Source organism: Podarcis vaucheri, assembly GCF_965113315.1.
Source record: "Podarcis vaucheri genome assembly, chromosome: 2".
NCBI classification, from domain to species: domain Eukaryota; kingdom Metazoa; phylum Chordata; class Lepidosauria; order Squamata; family Lacertidae; genus Podarcis; species Podarcis vaucheri.
In genome coordinates, this window is record NC_138760.1 from 102,808,365 (window position 1) to 102,834,885 (window position 26,521).

The following is a 26,521-nucleotide window of genomic DNA, read 5'->3' on the forward strand; positions in this document are numbered from 1 at the left end:
GAATCCAGTCCCTTCTACTTATTGCACACAGGGCCAGTATTCCTAGTCAATAGCTCATCAAGGCCTGTCCTAGACATTGTTGTTTCACCTACCATTTTGTGGATAGGAAAACAGAAGGAACACATAAAACTGTTTAACTACAACTACTTCTCTCATGTGCATGTTGATAGCGGTGAAATGGTTGGGAAATGCCTAATCCAATGCTTTTCTTCACCCAAATCCAGAGGCAGTGCCTTGTCAAAAACATTTCCAAAATAACAAAAGCACCTTTCCAAAATAACAGGAAAAGGGGAAGCCACAGATTTCAAGGATGTGTCTAGAAACTGGTTCTAGACAATGGCCCTATGATCAGAGAACCACAAGAGAGTCACTAGAATTCTATCAAATAAATAAATAGTGTTATGGGAATGGGGAGGAGCAGGCTCGCCACAATCTCTAGGGTCAGAGCTGAAATTTGAGCAAACTCATAAATTCATGAAGCAAGCAAAGGCTGGCTAATTAAAACTAAGCCAAGTGCTGTTGCATTCCATTTAGGATCAGAAAGCCCAGGCATCTTCACATAGCTAGCCAGGGATAAGCCAGTTCATTAACATGACAAAAGGGGTTGGTGGCCTTTTAAGAGAAATCCACTGGTCTGGGCAGACAGAGGTTGCCAAGGGGTTGGGGTGTTGTGTGTTTGAAGTGACAGGAAAAGAGTGTTTTTAGCAAGGTGTGCTGGGAAGAAGAAGGAGCGGGAGGACGAAGAGAGAACCATCTTAGCAGACTGGGTGAAGAGAGGCTGCGAAAGATGCCTTGGGCTGCAGTGCTGCACAGCTGTGGGGAACAAGCCCCTCTTGAGATGGCCATCCAAACTCAGATGTAAACATGTGAATAATTCTATTTCTTAAAGCTACAACAGCCTCCACTGTGTCTTGAGTCTCAAAGAAACAGAGACCCTGGGTCAACGCCTGGAACCCCCTGGAATCTTGCTACCGACCAGCGGAGGGATAGGGGCTCCCAACTTTTGCAACAATATGGTTGCTTGCAGTAAACAGGCATTGTTATTTATTTTAGATTAGACTGAATTACTGATTACTCTTTCGGCTGGGGAAGGCAGCTAGTTAAAACATGCCACATTTAAACAAACAAATAAACTCAACTTTCATCCTTACAGGCACTCTGAAATAGAGGTGCTGAATAATACAACAGCAAAACAAACGAAACACCCCACCAAAACACAGAATATAAACACAAGTACCGTATTTGCTATTTGTAGGGCAGGATCCATTAAACCAAATATTTCTTCATTATAACTTGACTCCAAACTGATAATGTCGTCAATTACATCATCCATCTGTAATGGAAAAGTGGGACATGTAAGAAATAGGAACTATGTTCAAGAGGAGGCGTACTAATCTACCAATGTGAAAAGAGAAACACTAACCAGCAAGATGCCCAGAACTTTAGCTACTCCCCATTTAGTGGCTAGAGCATTAATTGCATAACTGGTGGCAGTGTAGGGGTGGGTAGGGAGGAAGAGCTACAAGGGAGGGGGAACTGTACCCTTAAATTCAGAGTCAAAAGTACATGCACAGTTTTCTCCTTGTCCTTTTAAAATAGAGTAACAGAAGGAACAAGCCCCTTGTACCGAAAGGTATATTAGTGAAATACTACAGGCACTCCTAGTCATTAACACACTAACAGCAACAAAACCCACTGATTGTTTGTTTGGCAGAAAACCTTAGCCAATTTGCAACCAGTTCTGCGATATGTATGGTCTGTGCTTTATGCCTGACTGCAACAGTCACATTTCACACTTTTAGGTGTACATTAAAAAAAAGAGAGTGTCTGGAATGGATGCTGTTATTTCTGATTGCAAGGAGACTTTGTATCTACCATCCTTTTTCCTGCTCCTTTGTCAAATAGTAAAGGTAAAGGATCTCTGGACGGTTAAGTCCAGTCAAAGGAGACTATGGGGTGCGGCGCTCATCTCACTTCAGGCTGAGGAAGCCGGCGTTTGTCAACAGATAGCTTTCCAGGTCATGTGGCCAGCAGGACTAAACCGCTTCCAGTGCAATGGAACACCATGATGAGTGCCAGGGCACACGGAAACTCTGTTTACCTTCCTGCCACAGCGGTATCTATTTATCTACTTGCACTGGCGTGCTTTCAAACTTCTGGTTGGCAGAAGCTGGGACAGAGCAATGGGAGCTCACCACCGCAGAGCAGATTTGAACCGCCAACCTTCTGATCGGCAAGCCCAAGAGGCTCAGTGGTTTAGGCCACAGCACCACCCGCCTCTCTTTGTCAATTAGTACCTGCATGCAAGATGCTCGAGAATGTGTGTTGAGAGTCTGGCATTCATTCTCCACCCTGTTGCTTTGCTCTTCAAATTTATAAAATCCCTGTAAACATGAAAAATGACAAATATAAGGAGAAGAGGCTAGACACGTGCGGGGGTTTACAGTTAAGCGGGTCGGTCTTCCTTAGAATCGCTGGTGTCGTGAACATACCAAATGCCAGAATAATAACTAGAGAACTATGAACCACAGTTTAAAATAACTAGGTAGGCCAGGCCCATCCAGGCTCACCCTGAATGCCAATTCTGCAATTGACTTGACATATAGCAGCTATTCCTATTCTCTGTACCAATTATGTGCTGAATGCATTACAGCTATGTGGAAATGGACTAATATGCACAGCCCTAAATGTGACATGAAGGCTGGCAACATCAATCCCGCCATATGGGAATCCCTTGCAGACAACCATAGTGCCTGGAGAAAGACAGTCAGGTTGTGCATCCACAGCAGTGACTAGAGGAGGAATGACTGCTGGGAGGAGTGCAGTGAGAAGAAACTCCATGGTGCATCTGTCGTAGCACAACTGGATGCCTTTATACGCCCCAGCTGCAACAAAACATGTCTCTCTCGTATCAGTCTCTACAGCCACAGCAGGTGCTGTGACCTTTCAACAGTTAGATTTCGCCCACAAAGGTGTATTCCTCCATTGTCTCCATCGGCGGAAGGATGCCAACAATTTGACCCAAAGGAAGTTTTGTTGTTTAAGACCATTCATCTAAATTCCAAGGTAGGTGCTCATTTTGACTGCAGCTTCTGCTAAGTTTCTCCTTCATGCACCCACCGATTCCTTTCTTTGTTAACAAGGAATCCTAAAAGCAAATATCCTCCCCCCCCAATGTTATGAAATCTCACAACATCTACCTTTTTTTGTGTGTGGTTCAGTTCCACAAAATAACTCAGGTATAGGCTAATATGCACAAGTGCAAAGGCAGATAATAGGAAGTACTTATTCATATAGCTTATAGTTAAGCTATGGAACTTGCTCCCATAGGAGCCAAGTTGGCTTTACAGTGCTGTTCTAGACTTTTCAAGTCTTATTTAGCTTCATACCAAGTTATTCAAAGGGCTGCCACAGACTGAAGATCAACTAGGGAGACAGAAAGGCTGACAGGCCGGAGGAATCTGGCCTTTTCCATGGTGGCCCCACCACCGTGAAATTCACTGCCCTAAGAAAGAGGATCGGCCCATTCCATGCTATCATTTAAAAGGTAAAGGTAAAGGACCCCTGATAGTTAAGTCCAGTCACAGACGACTCTGGGCTTGCGGCGCTCATCTCGCTTTAGTGGCCGAGGGAGCCGACGTTTGTCCACAGACAGTTTTTTTGGGTCATGTGGCCAGCATGACTAAGTCACATCTAGCAAAGCCAGAGCAGTGCACGGAAACGCCGTTTACCTTTCTGCCGGAGCGGTACCTATTTATCTACTTGCACTGTGACGTACTTTCAAACTGCTAGGTTGGCAGGAGCTGGGACTGAACAACGGGAGCTCACCCCATCGCGGGAATTCGAACCGCCGACCTTTTGATCGGCAAGCCCAAGGCTCAGTGGTTTAGACCACAGTGCCACCCGCGTCCCTATGCTATCATTTAGGTGGGCTCTAAAAAAACTTTTTGTTCACATAGGGGCTTCTGTTTCGGTGCGGCAGTGGGTGGGTGATGGAACTGGATTAGATAAAGTGAAATGTGTTTTGCTGCTTCTGTTATTAATGCTGTGCCATTTGATATGTTATAGGGATTTTTTAAATGTTTGTATATTAAAATATTTGGACTAGTGGCATACAGATCCATTAAATGAAAACAATAATACAGGGAAGCAATGTTAAATATGCAAGCAGTCGTTAGTACAGAAGGTCGGCAACAATAGGGTATTTAAAACAGATTTTAATAGTTAAAACCAATGGGTGTATAAATAATGGAATGGTTGGACATACCAAGCAGCAAGTTAAGGAATATATGGCAGTCCACATAGACACTGGAGCGTGAGTGGGTAATTATCATGAAATTACAATGCTGGGTCACCTAATGAAACTAGCAACCAGACAATTTGTTAAAGGCAGAAAAGTGTGTATCATTTATTTAAAACATTTATATGTTTTTCATCAGGATAGATTCCAGAGTGGTTTGCAAGCATCAAAACTATAATAACAATATGCAAAATACTTTGGCATATCAGAATTAACTTACAGAATTTGCCATTATAAGATGCAGAAATTACCATTGGCTTAGTTTGCTTCAATAGGGGATTAGAGAAATTCAAAGATAGGTTTATTAGAGGGTAGGGATGAATGGCTTGTCAGTTTTAGCTACACTGTTCCTCGTTTTTCTTAACTTCATTCATCCCATTTCTTCACGTTGGTGATTTTTAAAAACAGCCCACACAATAACTTGTACATAATTTCATGTGCGCTTCTCTTAATATACACCTTTTAAAAAAAACAACCCACACGCATTTATTTATCATATATAAATAAATATCATTTATTTACCTAATGCTAGTCCTACTCAGAGCAGACCCATTGGTATTAATGAGCATGACTAATTTATCTCCGTAGGGTCTACTCTAAGTAAAAATTAGTTGTAATATTTATTATTACAAAAGCAGATTCTTTGTATGTTTTGCATTCCTATATCTTACATTCCAAAAATCACAAACTAAAATAATTTGTATACATTGCGGTATAGATTTTGGAATATTTGGAAGCAGTTCCCCACGATTTAATGAATTTTGTATGCATTTTTGTGTACGCTTGCCCCTAGCATAAGAGTTTTTGAAAATAGTTTTTTAAAACCAAATGTTGTACAGTATTACAGAAGCAAATTTCAAAGGATAGCAATGTTTCAGTTTATGTATTTGTTCGGGAAGTTCGCTTAAAAATGCAAACCAAATGAATTGGCCCCTCCCTCCCTATCAGCAAACAGCTAAATGGAATCTCTGTGTTTGGAGGAAGCATGCCACTGATTGCTAGTTCATGGGAGATGAACAACAGAAAATCTGGTTAGTCACTGTATGAAATAGGATGTCATTCTCTACAGACCCACAGTCACATATAACAAGTCTTTTCTTATGTTCCAAGTATGTGCCCTGGCAAGCAATTCAAAAATGTCACTGTGTGGTGGAATCCTGCCATCTGAATCCACCCCGAGTCACAATAACATTTATCCCAGAAAGTTTTGAAAGAAACAAGAAGGACATTGTATGCTAAAAGGTCAGTTGCATCCTTCCACACAGTGTATGCTAACACAACACAAAGAAAATCTAAATAATTTCGCTAAGGGTTGGCACAGGGGGTTTTTTTTGGTTGTTGTTAAGCAATGCATATTTTTACGCCAGACACATTCACATTAATACCGCGACTTTTTCTGCCTTCTTAAAAAATGAGTTACATAATTAGCTGTTAACAAGAGTAAATTAAAAAGCAGCATTCACGCATTGTAAGGAATACACAGAGGGCTCCTGCTTAACTCCTCCCCTTGCGTGAGCGGGAGCAACAAACAATGATCACTTGCTTAGTGTTTGTTCCAGGTGTACAAACCATGGTTGGTTTGAGTGAAACAAGTCATGGTTCCTGGTTTCAATGTAACGGCAAATGGAAGGAGTGAAGTGGGAGCATTTTGGTAGAATATTCCATTCCAGGCATGATTGTTGTACGTCACATGCCTGTTTACACTCCCGCACAGCACAGCTTGCTGGGAACTTCCATTTGTGTATAGCTTTTGCTTGTGCTGTTTGCTTGGACACGAAGGGGAGAAGACATGTTTTTCCCTTCGTCCTGATGCTGAATAAACTGCCTGTAAATACGCTTTACACAGCCTCTATCTGTCACTTCTTTTGCGTGTTATTCACTCTGCTGATTAGAGCGTGCTCAAGCTTCTGAAGGCTTCTGAAGCTGTGAGTCGCTGTTTGATGCTGACCAGAGATTGCCCGGCTGTAATAAATCAGGATGCATGGTGTGTGAACCACTGCTATGACATAAATATCTGCATGTTTAGATGGAGGAGGGGTGATAACACAAATAGAAAACGTAAAATCTTCCTTACCTCCTTTTCACAGTTGGAGTTGAGCGTAAGCATGGCCATCGGGCTGTTTGGTGCGCTGCTTCCAGTGCCAGGTGGTATAATATGATCCCCTGGCTGATTTGGGCACGGTAAGCTTAGCGCCTGGTTGGTGTGCTTGTTTCCTAATGTAGTAGAGAGGTACTGCTTGACTTGCTGCCGTTGAGCTTGTTGGATGTGGTACTTGGTAGGGTTTTCCAGGTGAGTCTGCACCTGCAAAGGCATAATAAAAAGGTGGTGGCACCTAGTTAGCGTTCATCATTTCAACATCAGTTTCTGTACATTCATCTAGCGCTGAAAATTCTTAGGTTGCGCCTGGAAATACAGCTCATTTGCAAGTTCAGATGTTAAAAAGAAATGCATGTAAACGAAGGCAAACACATCGCTTATAAATAAAAATCAAAGGCAGGTTTTGTAAAAGGCGACAGGCGGAATCCTACGAAGTAAGAATTTCAAAATGTCAGGAACGTATTGAACTTAGGTAGCGGGAAAATAAAGATGAATTAAGTCAACCAGAAAGTTCAACTTTCCTTCCTCAAATTGTTGGAAAGTAGACAAAATCTGTATCAAGCATCATCACACTTAAGACATTAATAGAAAATTATGTTGACAAGGAATACAAGAAATATTTGACTTATCCACAATTATTTATGTTGGTTCTTATAGCAGAAAAATGAACTTAACAAACATTAAAGCTCATATAGTAACTGCACCATGTATACGTAGAGACTTAGGCTCAATCGTTTAAAAATGGGCTTTATTTGATTCAATTGTTTATGTTGGCTTTCAGCTGAATAATGAAGCGAAACACAAAGAAAATGCTCATTCCATTAAATAAACTATATAGGCACAAATAGGAAAAAGCGTATTACAGTATGTCTCCCTTACTATTCTACTTTACGGTAAAAGTTGTATTGAATGAAGTCACACTCCGAGTAGACACACTGAAATCAACAAACCTAGGTGAGTCGTGCCCATTAATTTCAAGAGGTCTGAGTCTTAATTAGTTGGCTATAACTCTAAGATTACAAACATTATAATGCAGGAGGGTATGCATGTACCCATAGCCCCAAGGAAGTAACTGGGTTTAGGCATATGCAACTGTGCAGAGATTTTTTTAAAAACAAATAAATATGGTAACTCACCTGGTAATGATTATACTCAAGCATTTCCAGCATGACATTTATATACTCCTAGAAAACTAGACAACCAGTTTACAGCTTTCCTTTATTTTTCTCCTACTCCAGTTCAAAGGCTCATCCACGGACGTACTGTAAACAAGTTATCCCCAAAATGGCACAAGCAACTAGGGTATAACAGCTCAGGCTTATAATAACCTAAACTAATTAGTTATGCATGTAGAGAAACTGTTCACACAGGGGGCTTTTTGGGAGGCTGTGCAACTTTAGCCTGACATTTTTGGGATTCATGATTTTTTTCCACGGCTTTTGACGTCATGCTTTTTCATAAACATGAAAGGGCCTTTTAAAGTGATGGGTTATCAAAGTCAGATTGATAGTTTGCTTAAGGCCAATTTGCCATTCAGCTTTCGTTCCAGTCATACTAGCAGACAATGGGATTTTTCTTTGGCAGTACCATTACTTGTTGTGTGTCTGCCGCTAAAGACGACACTGCAGGAAAACCACTAGGCGAGTTTGTCCACTATGCACGCTACAGCTAGGGATCGCTGCAACCTCCTGTCGGACGGTGCTAGCTGTCTCTGAGTTTCCACAATCGTTTGTTGGGCTTACTGCATTCTTACTCTGGACAGAATGCGGCTACGGTAGGATTGCAACTCGCGCACATTTAACTTGCGTGATCCATTCAGGACACCACTGGAAACCGTGGAGAGCTGGGAGAAAGCCCACCTTATTCTGTGTTAGCAGAATTCCACTCTTTAAAAAGATACTTGGCCATACATGGTAGCATACCCAAAAGCTGCTGATAGTACTCTACTAAAAATGTGTTTTGGCTTTGTTTGCATTATTTCTCCACTCTTTTTACACTTCAGCCACAGAAGAGAATCTAACTCCCTGTGCATACAGAGATCTTCAGGATGCAATGTAAGCCAGCCTCATTCAACTGTAAATGTGAAAATTCACAAAAACCAGCTCAACCTGTATTTAAAGTGTGCCCTACTGAGCTTGTATAGGGAGTGATTTATTGTGACTTTATTTCAAAAGTTAAAACCACCACAGAACAGACTAAAACAAAGTAAAAGGAAAGAACGAATTTTTAAATTGTTTCCTGATGCTAGGAGTATAGCACTATTTAGAATTAACCCTGTATTTTTGAATCAGCAAGTGATGTTCTGCCTCTACTTTCTACATAAGGTAATTCTAAAAAATCAAGACAATTATTTAGATAGATGTACCTATAAACCAAAGTGAGGAAAAACCTCACTTATAAAGCCCAACCAAGTTTCTTGCTTCATATGTAATTTAGCTAATAGGGGCAAACATGGTCAGAAAAACATATCAGATTTCAAGTAAGACACGTATTCAAAGGGAGGATGTTTATAATAATGACCTTTTGTTCCTATTAATATTGCCCTAGGAACTGGGATTTGCGATTATAAAAAAAATAAAAAAATAAAATACTTTTTTAGCCTTTGCTCTCATTTCAATGGAACTTTTGTTTCAAAATGTCATGGGATATAAAAGAAAAGGTTAAAAATTTAGGTTTCTAACAATTAATGATGCAAAAACACAAGCCCCACCAACCCACATCAACTAAAAACATTTCATGAACTATGCAGTGCCTTTAGGGTTAGGCCAATTTCATTAGAAAACCAGTCCAGTCAGCGAGACGGAACTCAGTCCGGAAACAGGACTTCGAAACAAGGCTTCAACCCACATTAAAGTGGCTTTTAGTTTCTAGAAATGCAGAAAGGAAGCCTCTAAATGGTCCTGTAGTTTTGACTCCATGCTTGGTGACCAGTCTAACAATTCATGGTCCTGGCCAGTTTGCATTTCTTAGTACAAAAAGTATTGATCCGATGTGTAGAGATTTGCTATTCTAATTAATTCAAGAGGGTCCTGGAAGCTTCTCTGTGTGAAAGAAGCAAGCACAAGGTTCATGGTGTTTGGGTTATTCCTTCAGAGAAGCTGAGTACAGCTGGCTTAAACTGGTTCTGTTATCTCTTCTGTCAAGGTCATGCTGACTATAATAATAGGCCAGAAGGAGCCTGGGTCTTCACTTTCTCTTTCTATCTCTCTTCCTTCTGGTGTGGTGTTTCATACATAGTATACTTAATGGTGTGGCCACATGACCCAGAAGCTGTACGCCGGCTCCCTCAGCCAATAAAGTGAGATGAGCGCTGCAACCCCAGAGTCGGTCACGACTGGACCTAATGGTCAGGGGTCCCTTTACCTTTACCTTTATACTTAATTGTAAGGTTTAGTCTTATTATAAGTTATTGTAAATTTAAGTCGGCTGCAACTGGATTCCTTATGGACAGTGCCAATCCTGAATGTATTGGATTTGTGACCATTATGCTCATTTGCCTTCAGTAGCAGTAAAACTCTGCTGGGTGAAATACAATTGCCTTTGGTCTGTTTTTGGGGGAATCCTGCAATGTGTGTAAGTTTTTACTCTGCTAACTATACATTGGAATCTGATCTGGATCAACACTGAATAGAATTTCATGACAATAAGTAGGCTGCTCCAATGCTGCTGTTTTGCTAGACTTTGGTCTGAGCAAAGGAACTTTCCCATTCTCTCCCCTGCAACCCCATCACACACCCTTAAAATCACTTCCAGAGGGGTGATGGACCCTCCAGAGCAGATTCTGAGGGTGCAGATGGGGAGAGGAAAGGCGTGTCCCATTGCATAAGTAGACATGTGCAGCAATGGATACAATTCCGAGTCTCCAAATCTGAAGGGCGCCTGGCTCTAACTTTTAGGAGCTTCTAATAACGGTCTTCTAATCTAAGGTCTTCTAATAAAGGGTCATACAAAGAACTCTGGGGATTCATAGAAGTTCACTTCAAAGGAAAACGTTTTCGGGGGGGGGAATCTTCTCTGGCTCAGATCAAAAATCTGATGGTGAGGTGGAGGAAGGGATGTCAGGTTCCTTGGATGGGATATGCTTTACAAAGACGCTCACAGCCTGGATCATGGGGACATGACGGCTCTTCTCCCAGGCGATTTCCTGGTTTGGCCTGTATTTTGAGACTGTTAAATTCAGTGTCTGGCAGCCCATCTTAACACTCCAAGCACTGATTAAACGCCAACACCCACTAGACCCAGGAATGTAGGGGAGTCAAGGCGCAAACTCATAACTACAACAATACTCCACAACAAACTCATTACTACAACAATACCCTAAACCAATCAGCTACTCTCCATGTTTTATGATAGGATCTGGAAGGTGCAACAACAACAAATGACAACCAGTCATCACATTTTGCAGCATCACACAATGAGAAAAAACTAATGCTGCTTTGAGATGCTGTTTAGGATCAGGTAGCCATCCACAGACAAAATAATCCATGTGCATTTGAATAATAAAAGCCACCATTATAGTTCTTAATGCAGCATTTTTATTTTTTTATTTTTCCAGTACTGTCCACAGCACAAAAGACCACTTGTTTTATCAGTATGACCATGTTTTCACGCTACATGCTTTTGCAGTGAATATTAAGTGCCACGGGAACAATTTGGCAAAGAATGGGAGATTTTGTTAATTCAAAACAGTTTTGTGCCACTTAAATGACTTTAGCTATTAGACATCATAGTTAATAATAAAAATAAAGCAAGCCAGAATCTACCCTTCGTTGCCTGCAGCCTGTAATAGCTTTTATGTCAGCATCAATACCGAGAAGGTTGGATAAGCAGTAGCACAAAAAAACAATTTAAAGGCTTTCATTTTATCACACGATTAACATAATCATTAAGAGATTACCTTTTTTATTTTTTAAAAAATGCTACCGGTATTTTACGGCGAGCATGTACAATGGTTTCCTACTGAATTGCTTGGTTTTATTTCTCTGCTTAAATGAGCTGTGGTGTTATTTATGTGCATACTGAGCCCACTGAATTATAATAAAATACTTTTGGATACATCGCTGAACTTGATGATCAAGCACTAAGTGCAGGATTATCGCAGTCACCTTCATGGAAACTCAGCCGATCTGTTTCATCTGCTGAATGAAATAACAGCCTCAGAAGTACTTGCATCATGGAAATATAGTAAATAAACAGGAAAACACTTTGCAAAAGGATTAAAGGGAGTGAAGAAGCACTCAGCTTCAATGGCTTGAGTCAGCTGGCCTACAGAAAATGGAGTTCTGACCCATATTGCTATCTAAAGAAATTACTGGCTGTACACAGTTGCAGATTAGTTTTTGCATTATCTATGTTTGTGGCAGCTAGCATACTGTGTGCTATGTTCTGGAATCTCCCAAATTCCATCAAGCAAGGAATGGCCGATTCCCTTTTTTGGCCCAAGCCTAAAAAAGCCAAGTTAATAGCAATAGTTCAACTGAGGGTCAGGCAAAGCAGTACTGAGCCACTTAAAATATTCACCTCTCTTTACTAGATACTGGAGTAAATGTTTTTGAATAATGATTGAGCAGAATCTATTTTCAGCTGTAAAGCCTTGTTTTGTACATTGCATAGTTGCTTAATAAAGCGAAGAAATGTGATGAATAGGTTGCTTTGCAGGCCTTTATTTTCAACAGCAGCAAATCTCATGAGATAATGGCTTGAATTCATGAATGAGCTGCTACAGAACAGAGGTTTCCACTTAGATAGAAGCAGAGATCAATTATTAAGTCACCATTTTGAATTTTACATTGTCCCATCTGTGATATATGAGCAACACCTTGATGTCTATGAAGGGTCTTCTGGGTTGGTATATCACAATTCTTCTTCCTTACTTCTTGTTCCTGCCTCTTTTTCTGCCCTATGGGTCCAGTGTTATTATTTTTAGAAAACAGCAGCCAGGTCATCTTCATAAAATGAACCCAGCCAATGGGTGATAATACAAGCAGTGTGACATCACCATGATATTACCTAGCTGTAATTCATGGTGTGACAGCATCATGAAGCCAAATCAAACTGAGGGCAATATTTCCTGTACTTACTCTGAATAGGCAACAATTTTTGCCCCATTTTACTGCCAAAACAATTGCCAACATGGGGAGGGGTGTGATTCGTGGAGGTGAAGAAATATGAAACCCTTTAGGTTTCACCTCAGTCCTACAAACAAAAACCCTCCAAACCTACTCAGCACGGTAAACTGCATGTGCTGCTGAAATACTATGAAAAAATTCCCTTAGTAGCTATTCAAATTCCCATATGAGACCTGAGGAATTTGTGTATCATGACAATTAACACAATAGTAAAATGACCTCTTGTACACCAGGAAATAAAGTCGATCCATAATTTCAGAGTAGAATAATAGAATCTTAAGAGTTGGAAAGGACCCTAAGGGTCATCTACTCCGATCCCCTGCAATGCAGGACTCTCAGATAAAGCATCCATGACAGATGACCATCCAACCTCTGCTTAGAAACCTCCACAGAAGGAGAGTCCACCACCTCTCGTGGGAGTCTGTTCCACCGCCGAACAGCTCTTACTGTCAGAAAGTTTTTCTGAATGTTAAGTCAAAATCTCCTTGTAACTTGAAGCCATTGCCTCGAGTCCTACCCTCAAGAGCAGGAGAAAACAAGCATGCTCCCTCCTCAATGTGACAGCCCTTAAGATATTTGAAGATGGCTATCATATCTCCTCACAGTCTCCCTTTTTTCCAGACTAAACACACCCAGTTCCTTCAAACGTTCCTCGTAAGACCCCTAGATTCATTTCACATGTACTGGTAGTAAGTCAGGTGTCCCCCATCCTATATTTGTGCATCTGGTTCTTCCTGCCTAAGTGCAGAACCTTACATTTATCCCAATTGAATTTCATTTTGTTAGCTTGTGCCCAGTTCTCCAATCTGTTAAGGTCATTTTGAATTCTGGTTCTGTCTTCTGCAGCATTAGCTACCTCTCCCAGTTTGGTGTCGTCTGCAAATTTGATGAGCATCCCCTCCATTCCTTCATCCAAGTCATTTATAAAGATGTTGAACGACAAAGAACCCTGTGGCATCCCACTTGTCACTTTTTTCCAGGATGATGAGGTACCATTTATGATTACTCTTTGGGTTCAGTCAGTCAACCAGCTACAAATCCACCTACAAATCCACGTTGTTCAGCCCACACTTTGCCAGCTTCCTTGCGAGAATATCATGGGGGACTTTGTCAAAAGCCTTACTGAAATCAAGATACACTATGTCCACAGCATTTCCCTGATCCACCAAGTTTGCAATTCCATAAAAAAAAGACAGCAAGTCACTAAAATAAACAGAGTCATTTTTCCTTGTTGTGTGAATGTTTCCTATGTATGCTCTGACAATACAGCCCACAAGTCATATCTGAGAACAAAATATGTCGGAGTGATGTTCCAAACCATTACAAAAAGAAAGGTTTAGTAAAGTAAACTGAGAAATTACTGAAGGCAGTTTTGCAAAAGGTGTTATGTGAGAAGATCATATTACGCAGGATATGTTTTGATATTAATTCAGTAGGAAGGAAACCAGAGCTTGTTTTTCAAAGGATGGCTGATGAATTATTAGGCTTCAGCTAGATTTCTCTCTGTGTGTGTTTGACTTTCTAGCACAGGCAAACAAAACAGCGACTTCTCACTTTGCTGTTAACAGCCAGGAACCTCTTAAGTAGGAGGAAATCCTCATTACACGCTTGCTTGTGTGATTCTGAATATAAAGCAACTTGGATGCCTTGCTGACATTAAACCCTTAAGTAAGACATTTGGTCACATTTCTGAGGGTGAGAGCAAAGAGGTTTCCATTGGTTTCAGTTTTAAGCCAAGCATATCATACTAACACAAGAGAATTTCAAAGATGGGGAATTATTGGCGCAAGCTTAAATGAGCAGCATTTCATTTAAAATAGCATCTAGTTTCAAGCAGGAATAATTAATTCTAATTGGAACAAAGACAATAAGAGAAACTAGAATAATTACAGGGATTGTTTAGTCAGGAGAGGAATAAAAGGTAAAAAGGTAAAGGACCCCTGGACAGTTAAGTCCTGTCAAAGGCGACTATGGGGTTGCAGGCCGAGGGACCCGGCGTTTGTTCACAGACAGCTCTTCAGATCATGTGGCCAGCATCAAGAAACCACTTCTGGTGCAATGGAACACTGTGACAGAAACCAGAATGCACAGAAACGTTGTTTACCTTCCCACCGCAGCGGTAAATGAAGTAGAATGCTGCAGTCAAAGAGAATTCATTCCCAGGCATTAGTCTCTTACAGGAAAGACACAGAGACTTGTAGCCCCTTATTACACATGAACGTTCATGGACTGCAGTCCACTTCATCAAGTGCATGAGCTGTTATCCTGAATGAGATAGCACTTCAAGATAAATCAAGGATACTAAATACTTCATGCTTCAGATGAAGCGGGCTGCAGGCCACAAACACTTATGTCATAATAAGTGTTTAGTCTCTAAGACTCTTTGTTGTTTCAGGGAAATTAGTTAAGTTCCGGCTGATATGCAGTTTATTAACTTTTGCTGCCCAATGCATCAAATTCATTTATTTATTTGGTTATTGCCCTTCTGCAATAGGTTCCAAGTCTTGTAATAACAATCTAAAATGGAATATTAAAAGCAGTTAAAAAAACAAATCCACAGGAATACAGTGATTCCATAAGACACCTATCTCTGGTGTCAAAGGTTGGGGCAGACAGGTTTGTTTTCATCATACAACAAAAACTGTATAATGAAGGTGCCAGACACACCTCTGTGGGGAGGGAATTCCATATCTAGGTGCTATCACACAGAATGCCCTCTTCTCAGGTAACTATCACCTGAACCTCTGAGGGCAGCGGAACTACCAAGAGGACCACCTCTGCTGATCTTAACATTCAAGAGTGCCTATAGTGAAGGGGGTGGTCTTTCAGATATTGGGGGTCTAAGTCATTTAGGGATTTAAACACCCATGTGAGCACTTTGTCGGGCCTGGAAACAAACTGGCAGCTGGTTTCAAAGCATAAAAAGCAATAATAAAAAAGTTTTCTTTGTATGTAAGAACATGAAAAGAGATGTAATGTAGCATAATTAATCAATAAGCAGAGGCCATGTATAAACTGCAGATCTGTGGAATATATCTTCAGCAGCTGCTTAGAAAACAAAATGAATGGCTGACCATCTTGGCAGTGAGACAGGAAAGACCTGCTCTCTGCCTTGCAGGCCTTTTTTCCACCAGGTCCCTGACTGACTCCAGCTCCAAAAGCTGAGGCTGCTGTCGACGCCAGGGACCATCTTGACTGTCTCTTAGTGCAGACTCAGATCATCAAGTCTGAGCTTCCACAGCTGCTGTCCGCCATGAACAACCATGGGTGCGATTGGCAGCAACAGCAGCAATATACTATGCTTATGATATTTCTTGCTAATTACGCTCTTTTAGATGTGGGGTTTTTTTAATTTTTGACTTCCTTCAGCGACGTTTTCTTCTGAAATGTTTAAGGCGAGCAATTGTTCACCTTAAACATTTCTGAAGACATTTCAAATGGCACCCGCCCTGTGGAACGCCCTTCCACCAGATGTCAAAGAGAAAAATAACTACCAAACTTTTAGAAGATATCTAAAGGCAGCCCTGTTTAGGGAAGCTTTTAATGTTTAATAGGTTATTGTATTTTAGTGTTTTGTTGGAAGCCGCCCAGAGGATTATTATTATTATTATTATTTTGTTAACTTTGCTGTGTTAAATGTGCATTCTGTAGTTTACCTTTGTAATGTTTTAAAGTACCATTTTAATTCCCTGTTAATTATGTTGCTTTGAATGTATACTTTATATTTGACTTTCCTCAGCGATGCTTTATTCTGAATTGTTTTATTCGGTATTTTAATGTAGGTTGTAAACTGTTTGGATTGCCCCCCCTTAAAAATAAAAAAGTAGTATAAAAATGAAATGAATAATAATAATATCTGTATGGGGTGTTAGGGGAGGGGTAGTATCTCTGGTGGGCAACACATCGTGCTCCTTCTGGGGGAGTTTCAGGGGCAGAGGAAGGGGGTGCGGTGGGTGCAGTCCACCTTGGGTGTCACCACTGAGGGGGGTGACAAAATGCCGGGCGGCACTCACCATGGGGCCTGCAGCAAGCCTGAGCCACGCGTCTCTCCTGGGACAGACACAGTGGCTTGGGTGTGCAAAGGCTCCACCCACTGCCTCCCCCCCCCAGCTGAAGGGCAGCTTAGTGGGAGGAGGCAGGCAGACTCCAGAGGCCCCGCCCCTATGGGCGGATCGCCTCGCCCCTGGGCATGCCGCCCCAGGCGCCCAAGTGGCTTCCTCCCCTGCTGGGAGTTTGTCCACCTTTGCTCCCCACCCTGCACTCTGTTCTCACCTGTGGCTCCTAGAAGCTGTCAGCATGTGACAGCGGCAACACCTCAGGAAACAGTTTCAGCTGGCTGGCTAAACCAGGTGAGGGTAGCCGATGAGTCTCAAACCCTCAGTGAATTAGGGATTTCCCCTGCATGTGAAGACAGGCTCTGGCAGATTGAGGGGAAGAGAGCAATAGTGGGTTCAGCAGTCAAGAAGGCAGTTTCTGCACGTGCTGAAGTAGGAAGTAAGGGGCAGATGGGGCTCTTCAACCTGAAAAGGCAGCCCATCCAGGAGAAGGAAAACTCTGATCCTAAACTTTCAGTGCCTTGCAGGATGTCTTTGGGAGAAGAAAAGCTAAGGAGAAAACCCTACATAAATCCGGAGTGGAATCCCTAAGGCGATTGGATGGCACCTTGTACGCCACCTTCTAGCAACACCTGCAGTCAAGCTGTTGCAAAGCCTATTGCTCTGCTTTCCTTTGGACCAGATCAGCAAGGCCAAGAGGGAGGTCTTGTCTTCTGGGTAGCCCAGGACCTCCATACACAGTGCCCAGGCTTGCGCCCCAGAGAGTTCACTTGCGTGCTGCTAACGCAGCAAAAACAACACAGGAGGCCGCTGCGTCTCTGCCGCCACAGCAGGCGCTGTGATTCTCTCACAGTTTGACTTCACCACCAGAGACCCACTCCATTGTTTCCCAAGACAGACAGATGCCAGCAACAACCACCATTTCAGAAAGTCAAAAGTAACAAAATAGAAAACTCATCCCTCTTCTAAAAACCCATTCTTCCCATTAAATCTTCATCACCCTATTTGAAACACTCCACAATTACTAAAAAAAGAGCAAGGGCACAGCATTCTAAATGAAGCTTCTCTATTCATAGTACAAAGTTCTGAATTTATATATGTTTTTAGGACGCCTGGATTTTAGCAAAAATGGGATTGGTTTCAAAGATGTCAAAGGATCACAGTCTTTAGGGCTGTAGAATCCTCAGAATAGCTAGAAAACAGCAGCAGCAGCAGCTGAACGAGAGAAGCTTACAAACGTAAAGTACATTGCCCCACGGCAGTCGGGGGCGAGGGACCTCTGTCGCTTTTATATCTTGGTTTGTTTAAAGCACACAGAAGAACCCTTCAATATGCTCCTTTTCAAGACACGACGCAGATTCCGAAGAAGTCAATAACAAAAAAGTTGCCGTCTGAAGCTATTTGTTCCCCACCCCACAGCTAATGGCAGCTTTAGGGTCTTCCAAGGTCTTCAAGCCTAAGTGAACTTTTTTTTAATAGTACAAAGGATCGGTCTTCAGCTTTACATCACTGAGCAGCCACGTGCTCCCCCCCCCGCCCTCAATGACAAGTTTTTCATATATTACTTACTGGATACAACACTTTCTAGACTCACTCTGACAATTCAACAAAGAAACACTCATGTTTTAAACTAGGGATGGGGGAAAACAAACACAAGAGATACTTATAGTTACTTAATAATAATTTTCACCACGGCTTCCTCAAGTTAAAATTCCCAATCCTGTGCAGGTTACTCAAATAGTAAGCCCCACTGGGCTTGAGGAGATCACTGTCAAATAAGTATACAGCAAATTTTTTTTTTGGGGGGGGGTTGTTTGCTTTTTTAGTTTTTAAACCATCTACAATGTCCTTTTCCTTCAGCCCTAATCCCCCCGCCCTGTGGAATAACTGCAATAAACTGTTAGAGGTCTTGTGCAGGCTATCTCCTTTTCACTTCCCATCTCCTTCCTTCCCACCCACCATCTATGGCACCTCAACATTGTATTTAATATCTTGGAAGGAAACAATCTGCTTTTGAGGTTGCTGTTTTTAATTATCCTGTTAGGTTTGGTGTAACTGTACAAAACTTTCTAGCCGTGGAAATGCATCTAGAAATGAGATACTGTAGTTTTCCGTGTATGTATAAGACTAGTTTTTTTTTCCTTTAAAAATTGTGCTAAAAAGTGGGGGTCGTCTTATACATGGATAGCGCATAGTGTGGACATTTGATTGGTTGCCTCTGTGGCTGTCAGTGGCTATTGGGCATGTTATTGGTGGCTGCGTTAAGGACTAGTGTTGATTGGCTGTCGTTGTGGCAAAAGGGCAGTCAATTGGCAGCTTCTGCTGGCAAGGGGACAGACGAGAGGCGGATTTTGTGATGCGTGCAGGTGAGCAATTTTCAGCAACCCCCCCTAAAAAGAGCTCAACAACCCCTCAACAACTCTGTACCATCTCCCCCCCATTTTCTTAAATTTCAGTCCCCCAAAATACATGGGGTGTGTCTTATACAGTGGTACCTCGGGTTACATACGCTTCAGGTTACACACTCCACTAACCCAGGTTAAGAACTTTGCTTCAGGATGAGAACAGAAATTGTGCTCTGGCGGCGTGGTGGCAGCAGGAGGCCCCATTAGCTAAAGTGGTACCCCAGGTTAAGAACAGTTTCAGGTTAAGAACAGACCTCCGGAACGAATTAAGTACTTAACCTGAGGTACCACTGTACATGGAAAAATACGGTAATGAGCATAAATGACTAATCAACTGACCACTGAGCGTATGCAGGAGATAAAAGATTTGAAAAGCACACTGTGAAACTGCTGCTACATCAGTCCTAAAGATATGAAAAGGGATGCAATGGCAAGCTGACTTGTACCAGTGCACCCTGAAAGCAGCAAGCGGATGATTCCTGCAATGAAAATGCACCACAAGCCTATCATCAAGAGGCGAAGAGGCCGTTTAGTGTGGCATACAAAAGAGCCGTCCCCAGTCCTAAGGAGTTCTCCTCATCCCAGAAACTTTCTACAAATCCAACAGTCATGTTTCATTTTATTTTGGTTGGTTGGTTGCATTTACACCCCACCTTCCCTCCAAGGAGCTCAAGGTAGAGAACACATTTCTCCTCATTTTATTCTCATCACTATTATCAGGTCAGGCTGACACTGACTGATTCATCTCCCATGTCCTAGTCCAGCACTCTAACCAGTACACCATGCATATACATTGACAGAATTTTTTCCAGTGCTTTCTTTTTCCATGGGAAAAACCCACAACCACATGCAATTCATAATAATCAAAGGACGGCAAGTGCTAATAATGTGGCCAGCTTGGCAGCTTCAAAGCTTTTGATTTTGTTTACTAAATACATGCAGAATAAACATGCTAACTTAAAATCCCTCTCCAGGGCATCGGAACAACTTCCATCACAACCTGATTTTTTTCCTACATGAAATTCCTCTCATTTGCAAATTTTCTGAAAACCCCACATCGCTGGCCATGTAACAAATTGTTTGCAATATACAGATAGGTAGCAGTGTTGGTCTGCCATAAAAAAATTCCTTCCAGTAGCACCTTAAAGACCAACTAAGTTAGTTCTTGGTATGAGCTTTCGTGTGCAAGCACACTTCTTCAGATACTGGTCTTTAAGGTGCTACTGGAAGGAATGTTTGCAATATAGTGCATCGGGGCTGCATACTTGCTTTGAAACTTGTATTTTTTATACACACAAAAAAACTTAGTGGTGTACTGTTAAAGCCTGTAAACAAAAAAACCTCCAAAACTTTAAAATCCTCAGCTGTATTACAGAGCAACAAAAGCATCAATGGCCACCTGTCACTTTCATTTCATGTTTTAAGCATAAAGTTGCTTTTTGTCCTATCGTAACAGATATCAAAATGCAGAATCAAAACAGTATTAAAAAAGTGTAAAAGCGTTCTTAAAATGCTTTTATGTGTTTTATCGGCAGTAAGTGGGAAATGCTACGTTTCAAAACACTTAATAAATCAAATTAACAGTTTAAGAAACAGCATCTCTAGGAAGCACTATCACCATCTGCCGACTACTTCAGGAAATACTATTGTCTGGTATTCAAGAGAGACTTTGCATGACCTAACAAGTGCTAAACTGACTACAGATCAGGAGTTAATGTTTAGTAGCCTTTGAGAGCAAAGGTGCCTATATAACAGGGTTTCACAACTCAAATTGCTGTGATGCACACTTTTCAGTGTTTTGTTTTGTTTCTTTTAAGGTCATCTAGGGACGAGGGCAGGGGGGCGATTCAGTTCAGTTCACATTTTAATGTGAGCCAACCTAATTTGAACTTGCCAAAACAATATTTGAAACCAAAACACAGCTATCCTTTTGAGATTTGTACTTTCCCAAATTTTGCAATGAAGTTTGCAAAAAACAAATAAATGCCAAAAAGGGCACATATTAGGCCCTAATACGTGCATGTTTTGGTACCTCTTTTGTTGTTAGAGAACTAATGATTACTCTATATAAAAATGCATATATTAGCAAAAATAGCATACAAAAATGTATTACATTAGGAAAAACTGGTTGCAAAAATGATACAGAAAAATGTCTATATTTGGAGAAGTTTGCACCAAAATGGTGTTTTCATGAGGACTTTTCTTTTTTTTTAATGCAAACTGATGCAGAGATTTGGTGAACTGACCTAAAAAGACTGGAACAAAGGAGAAACTTCTAGAAACTCAAATGGGAAGACTTGTCAATTGCTGTCAATTGGCTGCCAAGAGGAGTTGCATCAGCATTAAGGGACAAAGCCATGAGTCGGAACTAAAGAGCAAGTCAGCTCTGGAGGAAAAACTACAACACAGGATAAAGGAACAAACCAGAATGCCAGGCCTGGAAAAGGATAGAGAAAGGCACCAACAGCACAGGAAGAGAGTGCTGCTTGGGCAAAAGGCTCAATTGGGACAAGAAGCCATTTTATGTACCTTCCTGGTCAAGGGGATTCAGTGGCCAGCAGGGTGGGGAAAGTACTTCATTGCAAACTTCCTGTTTTAATGAGCCAGAACAATTTAGTGTTGTCAGCAAACTTAGCCACCTCACTGCTCATCCCCAATTCTAGATTTTTTATGAACAGGTTTTATTTATTTTATTGAATTTCTGTCCCCAAGGAGGCCAGGACAGCAAACTACAGTTAAAAACCAAAGGTCCCAATACCGATTAAGCGAGGACTCCACTTTCTATGTCTCTCCAACTGGAGAATCGTTCAATTTCCATAGCCATACCACACATGGTCAGAAATCTGAGGTGATGAGAGTTGAATCCCAGGAAGGCCAAAGGTTTCCATTTCTGGTGTAGAAGAAGAGAAGAGCGAGAAAGACCACAAACACAGGGAGGGGGTAATTATTCATAAGAAGCCACTCTTATAGGGAGAATATTGCAGCACTAAAGTCTGGTTTATAAATGCACTGTAGTATAAGAGCTCAACTATGCCTATGAAACACCTCAATCACAGTCGAGCGGTCATTATTTTCAAGCAGCCAATTTTATGAAATGAAGCTGAAATGGGAGAGGTTGGGCTAATTGCAAACATTCCTTGATGTATTATCTAGTGGTGTGTGGTAAAAGCAGTGTGTGTGTTGATCCCTCTCCCCCACCCCACCCAAATCTAACCCCTTATTTATTTCTCAGGAGGTTAAAGGACATGGGGGCTAATTAAGGCCCCAAATGAATGAAAGAGAGAATCATTCAAGGTAAAGACCTGGGTTTTACACACTTTCTGCATCTCTGCCTGGTACAACTTAATCTTTTCTTTTCTTTCTTTTTTTACACAACCATTACGAAGGGGTTGGGGGTAGAGAGCGAGAACGCTAATCTTGTCACGGTCAAGCAGGCTGAAATCGCCATGTAGTACTGGGCAAAATGCTACATATTTGTAATTTAGCCAATAAGAAATTCCTTAAGCCTCTCCTGAATGGCAGGAATGTCTCTGGCTTGTCACTTTCAATCCAGTCATTCTACAGGTTAAGCTCCGAAGAAAATAATGTTCCCCAAAGCGGCTATCTGAAAAATAATAATAATTAAAAAGAAGATGTAGCAGCAGAGGATATCTGAGCTGCATTTAGTTCTAAGAGGCAGTGTGGGTAGTGGTTAGAGGGCTGGACTGGAGCTGAGAGAAATCCAGAACGAATCCCTACAAAACACAGTGGGTGATATTTGGCCTGTCACTCTAGCCTACCTCACAGAGGTGTTGTGAGGATAAAAGGGAGATAACCATGTACAGTGGTGCCTCGCAAGACGAAATTACCGTATTTTTTGCACCATAACACTCACTTTTTTCCTCCTAGAAAGTAAGGGGAAATATCTGTGCGCGTTATGGAGGAAATGCCTATGGGTGGCATGCCTACAGATTTTCCTCCTCTAAAAACTACGTGCGTGTTATGGTTGGGTGCGTGTTATAGAGCGAAAAATACGGTAATTCATTCCACGAGTTTTTTCGTCTAGCGAATTTTTCGTCTTGCGAAGCACGGTGTCGGAAAAGTTTTAGAAAAGCTTCAAAAATCACCAAAAACCTCAAAAAAGGCTACCACACCGCGTTCTATGAGTTGCTCCTCGAAGTCAAGTCGCAACTTATTAATGGTGTTAAGAAAAAGGAAACAAACTTGCAAGACGTTTTTGTCTTGTGAAGCAAGCCCATAGGGAAATTCGTCTTGCGAAGCAGCTCAAAAACCGCGAGTTTTTCGTCTTGCGAGGCATTCGTCTTGCGGGGCACTACTGTATACCATATTCTGAGCAACTTGAGGGACAAGTGAAATATGAAAAAAATAGATTTAAAAGATCATGAATTATACCAGCTTTGTAGAATATGGACTCACAATTACAGTATTGAGATACATGATACGTGAGTAATTTCAATTCCAGTTCCAAACACAGCAGTGTTTCCAGAGCATTCTAGTAGCTTCTAACATCAATTTCAAGGATCATGACTGTGGGGCAAAAACAACCCAACTATTGCTCTATTTCCATTGGCAGCTCTCTTTTTTTGAGAAACAGGAAGAAAGCCAGGTGTTCAGAACTATCATTTCATGTTTAATGAGATATCTATGCTGCCTTCCTGGGATCCCTTGGAAATGTGATTTTCTGAAATCAATAGTTCAACTGTTTAGGACACTGCAGAGAGTTTCAAATGCTATTTGCTGATGACACATTGTCACCAGCCCTCTACCTGCCAGTTGGGCCCCACATGAGTTGTCCATGTTTTCGTCACGGCAACAGACCCACCCATTTTCACTTCACCCCTGGCTGTTCCTGTCACATGGCGCTCCTTGCGCAATCCCCCAGTTCTTCTGCTTTTGTTATTGAGGGAAGAAGCCTGTTTCGCTACTAAGAGGAGAAGCATGCAGACCTCCTCCGAAATAAATAACTCCCCATTAGCCAGATTTTGTTAACAAACTGCTTCAGTGTTATTTCAGCACAGAAATGAGCTGTTCTCATTTTTATCTGTAAACCGCCTTGGCTCCCTGTCAGGGAAAAAGGTGGGGTATAAATAAATATAATCATCATCAAAAGTCTTAGATATGCCTGGCTCTGTATTGCTCTCTAGCTGCTCCCACAGAGAAATGTCAACACAAAGTCCCACTGATTGTGCCTCCAATTCAGTACAATGGTACCTTGGTACCCAAACAGCTTGGCTCCCTAACAAATGGGTTCCCAAACGCCGCAAACCTGGAAGTGAGTGTTCCAGTTTGCAAACTTTTTCAGAAGCCGATAGTCCGGCGTGGCTTCCATGGCTTCTGACTAAGTGCAGGAAGCTCCTACAGCCAATCGGAAGACGCGCCTTGGTTTCCGAACCGTTTTGGAAGTCGAGGGAACTCCCGGAATGGATTACGTTCAAGAACCAAGGTTCTACTGTACTCTACAGTCGTACTGAGGCTGCTTAAGGATCTGACACAGATGATTACTGGTATCTTTCTCAAGAACCTGGACCTCCTCATAAGAAGGAGTGGTTGCCTCAAGGGAACATTCAACACTTTTCTGAATTAAGTATTGGGCATCTCTCAACTAGGACTCATTTTAACGTACTGACCCTATTTGAAATGATCACAGTTGGAAACATTGACACTGGAACTGAATAATTTAACCATTTGCACAATATGTGCAATGGGTGTTGATTAGCAAACCATTCTTAGCACAGAGCTTGGCATAGGATACGGGCTTGTACTTCACCATGTTATAAAGTACGTTATCAGGTAAACGATAAGCCTGTAGACCAGGCATGGCCAAACTTGGCCCTCCAGCTGTTTTTGCACTACAACTCCCATCAACCCTAGCTAACAGGACCAGTGGTCAGGGATGATGGGAATTGTAGTCCTAAAACAGCTGGAGGGCAAGGTCTGGCCATGCCTGCTATAGACTGTAGGCAACCATCAGGGCTTGGATGAATGGGACCGACTGAGCTAGGGTATCCATCGCATAGCCTCTTGCACTGCACTGATTTGAGAGCTGGGAACAGGGTTGGAAACTCCTGACTTCTGACCCAATGGAATTAGTCCCTGGAAAAGGTAAGAAATTTGCACCTTCTTCGTATCATGTCTGGGTCCCCCAGACCATACTGGGGGTTTCAACAGGAATGAGAGGCCAGTGGAAAATCAAATGTGTATGTGTGTGCGCCTTGTTCTTGGCACAGTGTTGCTAGTTGTACAACAGCGTTCTCTATAAATACTCTAGCTGGCATAGCATAGCCTCATTAACATACCTTTCCATAATCCCTGCATATCTTTTTTTTAAGGGGGGGAACACTACGTTCCACATGCTTGCATTCTTGGCATGATGTAACCACCTCTGTAACTGGGATAAAGTCAGGTTTTCCTACCAAACAGTCCCAAAGTTGATAGAGACATTAATTTGCTTCCTGATGAGATTTAAGGCAGCTCACAAATCTCTTTGCTAATCTTCTGTCTTTCAAAACAGAACAGTGCTTTTTTATTTTTTTTAAAAAAACCACCACCAGGGATCACAATTGAAGACATTCTGGCACAGGAGCCACAGCCTGGGGCCTGAGGGGGAGAAAGCTTCGCTCCTTACACACATTTTTGAAAACGTTCTCAGCTAAAAAAGAGAGAGCGCTTTCAACTTTGTCAAAATCCAAGCCCAAATTCAGCTATAGCTTTAAGTCAAGGGTGTGCTGGACACTCTTTCAACATCTAAATTTCATTATTCATAATTATTTGTTTTAACTATCCAGGTTTGTTTGTTTTTTAATTTACAAAGCAAGAGCACATGTGTGTGTGTGTACACACACACACACACACACACACACACACACACAGACACACAGACACAATCTCTTACCAGTGAAGATATAGCTAATCTGTGCTCAATAATTCTGCCTGGTATCAAATCTAGCTTAGTATTTGACTACACTGACTGGCAGAAGCTTGCCAGGGTTTCAGACAGGGGACATTCAAAGCCCTACCTGAAGATGCTGGGATGTCTTCCAGGATGAAATCATGGTAAACCTAGTTTGGCATTAATTGTATGAATCCCAGAGACAGGAAAGCTAGGTTGTACACACTCTGCACACACTTGATCTACAGAAACATGGTAGTAACCTGCATTATACATTACAAGGAAGACTAAGATGCCAAAGAGGTGGAGCACAGGAGAAGGACCACGATGTGCTATACATGAAACCCCCTGCTGCTGCTGCTGCTCCACTTGCGGAGTGGCTCTTGATCCAGCAGAAGTGCCTGCTAATGTAAGAGGAAAGGAGACAATTTTCCCAGCACCCCACGTCACCTTCCACACTGGTTCCACAGCAAACCTCTGAAAAAGATCTGGGGAGTGGGTCACAGTGCAAATCAGCAAATGTTGCTGTTGTTGTTAACTTACTAGTCACCTAAGCAGTCCCCAAACAACTGACATTGAATGACACATGCATAAATACAATAGAAAAGAAAAATCAAATGAAAACATTTCATACGGCATGTTAGAA

The 26,521-nt window shown here is 41.8% G+C and overlaps 1 protein-coding gene across 8 annotated transcripts in view; it reads right to left on the reverse strand.

Moving 5' to 3' along the window:
* The window catches only part of MITF (melanocyte inducing transcription factor), a 143,584-nt gene that overhangs the window by 13,965 nt on the left and 103,098 nt on the right, over positions 1 to 26,521 (reverse strand). For 6 of the 8 annotated variants that reach the window (XM_082210096.1, XM_082210095.1, XM_082210094.1 and 3 more), the window contains exons 3-5: positions 6,375 to 6,602; positions 2,298 to 2,384; positions 1,238 to 1,333 (exon numbers count right to left, since the gene is read on the reverse strand). In XM_082210096.1, coding sequence (XP_082066222.1) covers positions 1,238 to 1,333; positions 2,298 to 2,384; positions 6,375 to 6,602 — 411 coding nt within the window. Of the gene's footprint in view, positions 1 to 1,237; positions 1,334 to 2,297; positions 2,385 to 6,374; positions 6,603 to 7,534; positions 7,696 to 26,521 lie in introns of those variants that run through there. The other 2 variants (XM_082210101.1, XM_082210100.1) reach the window with 2 other exon arrangements.